General features: G+C 43.5%; 1 protein-coding gene across 1 annotated transcript in view; it reads right to left on the minus strand.

The window, feature by feature from the left end:
• Positions 1-9: 9 nt before the first annotated feature.
• Positions 10-10,929, minus strand: part of HDGFL3 (HDGF like 3) — a 36,011-nt gene continuing 25,091 nt past the window's right edge. Inside the window, exons 4-6 of the mRNA XM_085234166.1 lie at positions 10,666-10,824; positions 8,758-8,904; positions 10-2,372 (exon numbers count right to left, since the gene is read on the minus strand). Coding sequence (XP_085090292.1) covers positions 2,367-2,372; positions 8,758-8,904; positions 10,666-10,824 — 312 coding nt within the window. The 3' untranslated portion in view covers positions 10-2,366. The remainder of the gene's footprint in view (positions 2,373-8,757; positions 8,905-10,665; positions 10,825-10,929) is intronic.

Consider the following 10,929-nt stretch of genomic DNA (forward strand, 5'->3'; position numbering starts at 1 on the left):
ACATAACTCTGTAACATGCACATGTTTTATTTGTCAAAAAGTAATGTCTCGTGGGTCAGCCTTGTTAAAAACCCCAAGAAATCTTTCAAGAAGCAATCCACTGTGATGGTATGACTCCGTTTATGCTATGCAAGTCGTATAGTTTTCTTAATACTTTCAAGGATTCACTTCTGCAAGGACTACTCATCTGCTTTAAGTTAAGCATGTGCTTACTTGTGTTTCTGAGTTGGGCATGGAGTGCTCACTGCCTTGAGCAGTCAGCCCTTCCACATTAACATGCATTTTCCAAGAGGAGGGTTCTGCTGAAGCGTTATCCTACGCAGCTCCTTTTGCTAATGGTGTTAGGTCGTAAACAAGTAGCAGCATATACAGAGACCTTGCTTGGCCTGTTTAGGTTTCCACTTGCAATTACAACTATTTATTTGATTGCTATTGGTATTTATACTTAAAGCAGGATATTTAGTGCCTTTCTTGCAGATGAAATTAGCTGATACATTTTAACTGCAAACACTTTATTTTTGGGATGTTGAATTTTGGGTGTTTTGACTTGGAGAATTTCAGTTTTCTTTTTAAACCTAATCAGTAACAGGAAAGCATCAGCTCATGCGCATGCATGTTGCACTCTACACAAGGGGACTTTCAGAGCAGCAAGAAAGTCATGCGTTCACGCTCTGCAGTGAAGCACTGAGGTGTGGTTCATAGCAGCGCTCAGAAGACAGAACCCATGGTTTCATACCTCCGACCACAGGGCAGGCCCAAAAACCACAGCACATCTTTGTCAATGCTTCTTGGTAAAAGGGAACATAAGCAATGGTTTCCTTCAAGCACCCAACTCCCTGGTGCGGAATCCTTCCACGTGCGCTCGAATCTGGGACAGCTCCAACCCCGTCCTCCCAAGAAAACAAGCCCTGAGCTGTTGGGCTGCAACAACACGATGTCTCACAGACATTTGCACCTCTGATGTCACTTCTAATGTTTTTAAAGAAACTTTGAATACATTCAAGGTGAATTTAATAACCTCCTGTTATCCAGAAAAGGCAAAGTACAGAAAAAATAAAGATCTCACCTGCACTTGTATCTATTATGGTCAACTCATGTTAACAGAATGTTTTGCTTTAATACTTGACTTACATTAATACCTCACATTATTACACGTATGAAGCCAAATATGACGCTAACTTAGTTGCTTACAACCTCAAACCTTACTCCCAATACACATTCCAATAAATTTATTCTGTAAAAACAATACATTTTTTTGTTTTCTTTTTGTTTCATTTTTTGTTTTTTTGTTGTGTTTTTTTTTTTTTTTTTTAAGTTTTTTACAGTAAACTCGTCAACTACAAACCTTGAATACGCAAAAGATGTTCCAAGGACAAGCATAACAAGGATTGATAAAACCAGACTAAATATGTTTTCACAATAAAAGCTGGCATAAAAATAAATAAAAATCTCTATTATCACAATAGCAACAATAATGTACACAGAATAATGGATTTGGAATGCTTACTTACTAGTCTAGTTCTATTTCCAAAAGGAAAAAAAAGCCAGAATGACAGCATCCTTTTTAAGCCTTTCATTAATTAAAATCGATGTTTTCTTTTGGTTTCCCATAGGGTTCTATATCACAGTAAGCTTAAAAGTGGAAAGCATCCAAATGAATGATCTCAAATTGTGTTGGCATTGGAAAAAATCCTTGTATTAATCTAAAGAAACACAAAAAGACTTTCACTAACTTCACATATAGGAACTAAGTCAGATAGTGTACATTACATCATGATTTTGAGAAGTATTAAGAGTATAACTAGCTAGGTACTTCTAGGAAGGAAAGGTATTGTATTACATTATTGAACTTGGTGGTGATCTCAACGGAAAAAAGATTTTTTTCTTTCATATTGTAAACTGATCAAAACCCAAGAAAGCATGGCCATAGAGAAGTTTAAATTAATGTCTGTGGGTGGAAAACACTGTAGCATTGTATGGAAGGGACTCTTTGCCAAGATTTACTTGTCTTTAAAAAAATAGTGATATAGAATGATATAATTTGGAGTTACACCTTTTCTATTTAGAAAAGGGATCTAAAACATGTTCAAGTATGCGGCATCTTCATAAACCTCAGCCACTGGGAAAGGGCAACTTCATGCAACCAAATAATATGAAAATCAAAACGCCACCCTTAGAAAAAAGGGTAAAATGTCATTTCTGCAAACACAACAGATAGGAATGTGAATAATGTGCATACAAACTGGGATGCTGTTGATGATACTAATGAACAGATGTGATGACTCATATCAAATCCAAGAATATTAGACAACCAAACAGGTAACCTTCTTGTGTTTTCCCTTAATGTTCAGCAGTCATTATGTTGGTTAAGTCTGAAAGAGAAAGAGAGAAAGAAAAAAAAAAAATCACATTTCATGTACAAAAAAGCTTGCTCTAACAAACCTGATATAATTAATGCCTTATTCCAGCACTTCCGGCACAAACAGCTGCTTGGTCTCTTCAAATGGAATTTTTGGCTTTTTTTTTTTTTTTTTTTTTTTTCCTGGAGAAAACTGCGTATGTTTCATCAACCAAACAGAACAAAACATTGAAGAACACAGTTTAAACATTCAGGGTTTTATTCAAATGAGCAACTCAAGCCGCATATGTGAGTTGTTTTTCCCCAGTCACTTAATACTGTCTTGCAGTACACACAACCAGATGTTGCCTTTTTCCAGTAGCCCAGGTCACTGATGGCCTTGTGCAGGAGCTGATGGGCTGCTGTATTCCTGAATGCTCTGTGATGAGGATGCTCTTTGGCTCAAACAAACGAACACTTCACAGGCACAAAGAAAGATAAACACTTCTCATAGCTAGCGCGTCTGACCGCTACTTCTGAAAGGGAAATAGTTTGGCTTGGAGTTCACTGTAAAGAGACGACAGAAAAGGAAGAAACTCCCACTTCAAGACTGAGTCAAGGTCAGCTCTTGCTTCCACTGACACTAGCAGGAACAGGATCAGACCATCCCCATTCCCTCTTGGCAAGCATCTCCAAGTCTGTTTCTTCACATTAAGGAGAGAGAGCTAAACTCACTTGCAGACACAGGGCCACACTACTTTTATCCAACAACATGAAGACATGCAGTGCTACTTGGCTACCTTGCCCTGAACAAGACCTGCCTTCTCCTTGTAAAGAATTCAGGACATTAATGCTTGTCCACCCACACCCTGACAGATGGAAAAAACCACAACACGCAAGCAGTATGAAGGCACTGGTAATGTATTTGGCCAAGAAAAAAATCATCATCAAGAAATAATGGAGTTTTGGTGACAGGTTAAATCCATTGGGGATGACAGAAATTTCATTTTACAGAGGATCTGTAAGAGAATATAAGATATTTTAACAATTCCGCATGAACAGTTTGCTGCCCATTCTGGCCCATCATACCTGCTGTGCACGATGCCATGGCTAGAAAAGAATACACTACATAAGAGCATTCTAGTGCCCAGTGGGATCCCAGTCTGCTAGCTGCTTCTCTGAACTGTGGGATCTGTTAGTTCACTGTGGTTCTTCTGTCCTACAACAAAGGGTTTGCAAACTACTGCAGCGCAAACAGTAAGTAATGCACTTTCCATCTGTGAGGTCCTGGTCTATCCTGATTAGTGACACATGAGAAGGGGTTACTCCAAAATGCTCACACACATAATGATGGCCCACAGGCAGCAGCCTGAGCCCGCCTGCCCTGGAGAAGCATAGTGACGTAGCTCATCCCAAGCACCAAGGGTCCAAGGGTCCAGGACTTCTCTGCTCTCTAAGATTCAATGAGATTGTGCTTACAGATGCTTTGGAGACATGGCTTGGAGGGTTTCACTGCCATTTCTCTTCCCTTCAGAAGGCGGTGCAGACACCCATTAGGGCAACGCCAAACGATTTAGTCAGTCAGCACCTTCAACCAAAGTTCCTAATGACAGCTGCTAGCCAGTCCTGGTAGGCTGAATAGTTGCTGAAACAGTTGGTCCTTACAGCACTGCTGCCAGATCCAGCAAGGAAAGCTGTCCTTTTGCAGTACTAAAGCTTTGCACTTATTAACAACTATGCAGCACTGGGCTAGTGCCAGCAGGCTGGGTAGCACCTTGCTCACTTGGTGTGCTGCGAATATTAACAGTTCCATTACCCACAGATGTGTCTGTTGGGCCACGGTGCAGCACAGGAGGGAGAACAAAGAGCCAGGTACATGAACCATGCTCTAGGACTTCAGCAGTTCGTAGCATCTTCCATCACGACACACACAGTGTGTCCCGTGCATGCTCCCAGCTTTCCAGGAGCCAGCAGAGCTCCTCCCCACATGCACACAGCCCGCGGGATGTGCGGCTGCACAGGAGCACCTGGATCTCTCCTGGCTCCTTCATCCAGCAGGGCAGCGTGACTGCTGGGCTCCCATGTCAGCTGCTGAAGGAGGATGTGGCACAGCTGAGCAGTTTCCATAGTCTCCATGGTTTCAGTTCTTTTCAGAAACAAATCCCCTCACATCACCTTTGAACACATCGCTCAGCTTCCCTGTAAGGCACAGTGCAAAGTGTGCTGCACTTGTCTGTGCTGCTGCACGCAGAAAAAACAGCACAGAATATGGATGATGCAAGCAGGAGGCTTCAGCCGTCAATAAAATTGAACCTGGTGCTCCAACAGAAGGTCTGAGCATAAAGACAGCAGAGAACAGAAATAAGCCCCCAAATTTACTTTTTGTTCTGGCCCTGAAAATTCCTTCTTTAGCATTACGTGGCAACTCAGCTGTCCTGTTCTCTCACTGGATGGGCAGAAGGAAAATTATTTTCTTGCTCTTCATGATCATTGTTATTCCATGCTGGTTTGAGGTCAAAACGATTACGAGATTCAATGCAGATAGAGACACAAAAAGTATATTCCATCTATGCTGGCTGCTCGAACCTCAGCTTGCATTCAGCCATTCATGCTCCTCCTGAGCTACCTGCCATTGCCTCTCTGAGCAGTGCTGCTCTCCAGAGCTGTATGAAGGCAGCAGACATTGCACACCTTCACACAGTGGCTCAGGGCCTGCCACTATTTCATTTTGCACAGAAATTTTTACCGTGCATTTTTACCAAAGTTATCTTTTTTGGAGGGGAAGACTTTAACTTACTTGGAAGGAGTGCAAATTCTGTTTTAGTTCTCTGGCAGAATGCCTACACGATGCTTTTACACTGAATAGAGCCCTAAATGCTATGTGTTCAATGCTGATAAAACCCCAAAACTGCTGTGCAGTCTGGTCCATGTTTTTCTTAGGAAGTAAAAAAAGGAAGAGCCAAAGCAAACTGCTCAAAACCACATCAGAAAGCCACGGTGAACCTGTGTTTGTCAGGCCAGCATGGCCATAATGCTTTTCTTTTAAAACAGTAAACAGAATTGTTGCTACCCCACAGGAACATCACAACAACAAAAAAAATGCCTTGGACACAGGCTGTTTTAAATATGTTCTCCCAATTGCAATAGTATCAGATGGCAGTAATTTTGGAGCAGATTTTGATCCCCTTATTTATGTTGGCAAGCAGTTGCCTCCACAAATAGATTCACCACCTCCCATGTTAGCAACTGATTGTCAGTGTGAGTAAAAAGATCAGAGTCCTTTATCCCACTTCAATATTCTGGCAGCAGGAGGAGCAAAAACCCCAAACCTAACAACACACACATTTAATTTCCAACAAATCTAGTCTTTTTCAAAGACAGTAAAATAATTCACCTCCTGAAAAGCATCCATGGGCATCCTTACACAGGCAGGCACCAACACACCTCACTTATCAAGACAGTATCTGGACTAGCAAATAATAAATGCCTCAAGAAAAAACAACCCCTGTGTGCTGAGCTTCACAGTCAATACTTCCTTATAGGTTAGAGACTACAGTCCGGAGTCAGGGTCATTATATGGCATCCAGAGCAGTGAAAGTAACAGCGATTGAGGAGGTCAGCTCTAACATCAGCCAGCCAAGAACCAAACACACAGGTCACAAGAGATTTACCTGCAGAATGTAAATACGTTGCCATGAACTCACTGACTTGTGAGCTAATGCTGCACCCTATAAAGAAAGCCATACAGAGCCATGGATCCCTTTCCACGGGAATATTCTGTTCATGGGGTGTTTTGGAAAAGCCAGAACCATTCAGTATTTAACAGCAGAGGACTGTCATAGGGGTCTGTGCCTTGCCTGAGCAAGCTCTGGGGTGGGCTGCCTTACTTCAGGTATGGCTAGTTCACTAATAGTAAAACTTTGTATCTTTCTATTGAGGGAATAGGACACACAACACAGTGAGGGCAAGAGCCTGAGCTACTGGTGGTGGGTGCAATTACAGCTGGGCATGGGGCTGCCCACGTCTCTGAGGAGTGTCTGTAGATTTCAAGGATAGGAGAGAAACTAAAAGAAAAGAAGAGAGAAGGAAAGAAAGCAGTTTTGTCAATCCCAGGGATAAAAAAAAAATCTCGAGCTGAGCCCTTGGAAAGTGTGAAATTGGCTGAAAAAAGTCATTATAGTGTTGGAATTACTTTTATTTGCTCTGAGCTTTGAGTCTTTAGGAAGCCATCGCTGCCATTTCTGAGCTTTCCTCTGCCCCCTGGAGGTCAGGCATTTCATTAACAAAGTGCAGGGGAAGGCGCTGCGGCCACGGTTTGGCTCCAGTTAATTCTTCAGGAATATCCCCAGGATGCTGAGGGTACAGGTGTGCCCGAGACACAGAGTTCCTCTGACCCGGAGAGGGGGACAGCCCGCAGCTGGAGGGCCAGGCCTTGCCAAACACAACTGCTCCCTCACCGTTAGGAAGTCCAGATCTGCTCACACCGCTCAGCCCCTGCGTGGGCAGACTGTGGGACGGCCGGGGCTCCACGTCCCCACAGCTGTGCAGCACCTCCCAGCCCGCCAGCCCCGGTGGGGTAACCAGCAGAGGGCGGAGCTCTCCGCTCGAGACGCCCCAAACTCATCCTTTTCCTAGAATCATAGAATGGCCTGGGTTGAAAAGGACCACAATGATCATCGAGTTTCAACCCCCCTGCTACGTGCAGGTTTGCCAACCAGCAGACCACGCTGCCCAGAGCCACATCCAGCCTGGTCTCGAGTGCCTGCAGGGACGGGGCATCCACAACCTCCTTAGGCAACCTTTTCTTTCCTCTCTGCCTTACCGATTCTTTCTACAAGACTTCTGCCTGCACCCCGTCCATTTTTGCTTGCTCTTGGCGCCATCTGACGGTGGATGAACCGGGCGGCTCGTGCTGCTATTTCCACAGAATAGCAGGGCTTGGATTTGGGGACTTTTGTCACTGAATCCGTGGCTGACCTAACTCAGGAAGCATTTGGTTCTTACACGGAGAACATGCCTGAAGTTCACAGCCATCCCCTGACACTGCTACAGACGTGGGAAACAAAGCAAACCTTCTTGAGCCTCTTGCCAGCTCAGGCAGCCACCACAGTCATTTTTTTTTTCCCCACACAAACACCTCTTTGAGGACAGGAAGGCGCACAGTGTTCGCTGGCCAGAACACAGCCATGCACTGCACCCCAGATGGTTCGAGGGAGCTGGCACAGCTTGGGTCTCCTTGTACAGGGAGAATGGCAGAGTCCTGACCACAGAGAGCCACACACTGAAGTCTTTAAGGGGCAAAGAGCCACAAGCCTGATGCTTTGTACCTCAGAGAGACATGGAGACAGGAAGCTCTGGGAGGAGTCTTAAGCACGAGATGACAGCGGCTCCCCAGAGGCTGTGTTTTCTGAGAAAAGGATGAAGCTGAGCGTGCAGCTGGGTGCTAAGGCACCTCAGCAGTGTCAGAAGGGAGCCTGTGCTGTCAGGCTCTCTCTCACACCTGGGAATCCACGTCACTCAGCAGCTCTGGTGACAGCACAGCTCGGCTGCTGGCCACGTGGCAGAGCCTTGGCAGGGGAACCAACCATGCAAGAACTGGTTCTGAGAGGAGCAGTAAGTGCTGGAGCACAGAGACTTGTGTTGCTCCAAAAGCACAGAAATAGTGCTGGTTGTTAAAGGGGTGATTAACCAATCCCCCACACTGCAGCTTTCCTCTCTTTTGCCATGGTCGTGACAAAATACTGACACAAACACACAACTGACATAAACACACAAGCAGAGTGTCTGAAACTGCATACAATGATATATACCTATATATAATTAAATGTGTATACACGCATTTTATATATACACACATTAAAAATTAAATATATATGCTATTGCATACAATAGATCGTGCACCTTCTCCTTGGAAGGCCATATCCCAAGGCAAGGTCTGCCCTAAAATCCAATATGCAATATGCAGAGACTGTAAGGTGCACAGGAATCCTCACGAACTCTAAAGAAGTCTGTGGGATGGAACAGCTTTTAAACAAGTGTAAAAGGATAAGCAGGCTCCCAGTGTTCAGCGAGGCAAAATGCATTGTGCAAACAGTCTGATTCTGCTCTCGCATCAGTTTTGCATCATTGCAGCTCATGGTTTTCAGGAGTTATTCTCAGCTGACATCTATGCAAGTGCTGGAACAAAAATAGTGCTTATAGCATCTTTTCTCATTCAATCATTTCATTAGGGCAAAATTTGGGTTGGTGGGGGGACCAGCCCCATGCTTCTGTTCTAGACACATTCTGACTGCTGAAACAATGCAGAAGGATCTGCACGTGGTATGCACAGATCACTGTGACAATGCCTTTCACCCCTAACTTCAGAGCCTTCTGGGAGCAAATCACATGTAAAGAGAATTATACTAATGAAAGATTACCCCTTCACTGGTTTTCTGCAAATCTGAAGAAGTGTTTCTTGTGTCATTGCCTGCGTCCCCAGCATCAGAGCTGCTCTTATTTTCTTCCTCTTTGCAGTCCTTATCATCTTCATCTCCAGGAGATTTCCGTGACTGCTTGGAGGATTTCTAAAATGATCAACAACAAAGTTATAAAGCAAAAATTGAGCTACAGCCTTAGAAAGACACTTTTATAATGTCTCTGCAATGCAGATCTGCCTGATCACATGGTTCACCGTTCAAGGTGTATACTGGGGAGGATATGTGGGGTGAAAAGTAGTTGGAGTTACTGACATCAGTGAAGCAAAAAGATATTCTGTGTTTTCAACACAGGTTGGCAGCACAGCTGACTGTAAGACAGACACAGTAATAGGAGATGGGTATTAGTGTTGGGTCACCTGTAGGCTTTGTTAGTTAATGAAACAGATGGTGCCAGCTTGACAAAAGTTTTGATTAAACACAGACATGTAAAATGAGAATAACATTAGCAGAACTGCTTTCCATATTTTTTAGTGCTGTCAGCTTTAATAAATTAACATTAAGGCCATGTGGAGCCAATATATCTTTCCTGCTCCCTTTATGTTATGCAATTCTACAGTACAAAAGGATAAACTGTGGCATTAAGCCACCATTTTCCTAATCCTCTGTTTGTCAGAGTCTTCTGCAGAGAAGATGGTAGACCAGACCTGAATTCCTAATGTAAAACACACAAAGGGGGTGAAATTACTTAAAAGACTTTGTTCAGCAGATGAACCACAGAAGCCCCTGCTCCTCCCCATATTAAGCCTGTATCATATTGTTTGCTTGCTTCTTTTCATTTCAATTATTTTTCACTTCCAGAAGAATAACATGAATGTGAATGAATGTGACTGCCAGACCTTCAACAGTTTTTTAAGCAAAGGACAGATATGGAGGTGGGCACAGAACTGGAGAAGTGACTACAGCATTGCTCCCTTTCACACAGATGTCAAGAGAAGAATGCATTTCAACCTGAAGTTGTCACCTACGCAGGTGATTACATTGGCCAGCCATTACGAGGCCCTCTGAGACACACTACCCTTAGCTTTCTCATCTGTGCTGTTACTTAGATATTCACAGGGTAGGGCAGGCACTAAAATGAAATTAATTACCCTACTTCTTGCTTACAGAATTAGTTCTTAGAATCACAGGATCAAAGAATGGTTTGAGTTGGAAGGGACCCTTTAAGGCCATCTGGTCCAACTCCTCTGCACTGATCAGGGACGCCTACAGCCGATCAGGTGCTCAGAACCTTGTCCTGCCTGACCTGGAGTGTCTCCAGGGACAGAGCATCCACCACATCTCTGGACAACCTGAACAGTTCTTCGTCACTCCCATTCTGTTGTTTACTGTATGGAAGTATTTTACAGACAGCTACAATGGGAGAAGTTGAGCACACCTGACCCTAGCTACCTTTTACCACAATATTTGGGCAGTCACACATCTCCAAGATGGGAGAAGTAAGCTTGAGTTCTCCTAAGGAGACCAAAAAAGGACCAAACCTCAGCTCACATTTTGCAAGATGCACAACTCTTAAAGCATTTAAATTGTTCCTTATGGAGAAATACCTCTCTAAATGTATCTAACTCCTCAACTCCTTGAAAAATCTGAGAATTCCTGGCTAATTTTGAATGAATTTTCTTTCCAGCCTTTCTGAACTCTTTCCATATACCTTCTCAAAGCATAAGAACAGGGTAGAGTATTTCAACTGCTGTCTCAAACAGCAAGAGCACTTTCCCTTGTCTTGGTTGAACACCATGGTTATGGTAATGGAATTAAAGTGCTAAAGAAGAAAGGATGGATTGCCACGAGGTGCATGATGTCTTGATTATAAATGCACATGGGTAACTATGGAAAACCTCAGAGGATTACCTTTGAAGTGTAGGATTTTTTTCGTTTTGAGCCTGCTTTTTCGTTCTTTCTTTTGCCTTTTCCATCCTCTTCTACCCGATCACCTTCCTCCTCACTGCTGGCATCTGCTGTATTTCCTCCTTCTCCCTCAGTTTCTGATGAGCTCTGTTGCTGAATTGCCTTTAAAGTAACAATAGTGACAGAATAACAATACTAATATAAATAACAAAAATATCACTACATTCTGTAGTGTAGCTGTTCTGAATTAACAGAAAGCCCTAGTAA

This window comes from Meleagris gallopavo, chromosome 12 (genome assembly GCF_905368555.1).
Source record: "Meleagris gallopavo chromosome 12, MGAL_WU_HG_1.1, whole genome shotgun sequence".
NCBI classification, from domain to species: Eukaryota; Metazoa; Chordata; class Aves; order Galliformes; family Phasianidae; genus Meleagris; species Meleagris gallopavo.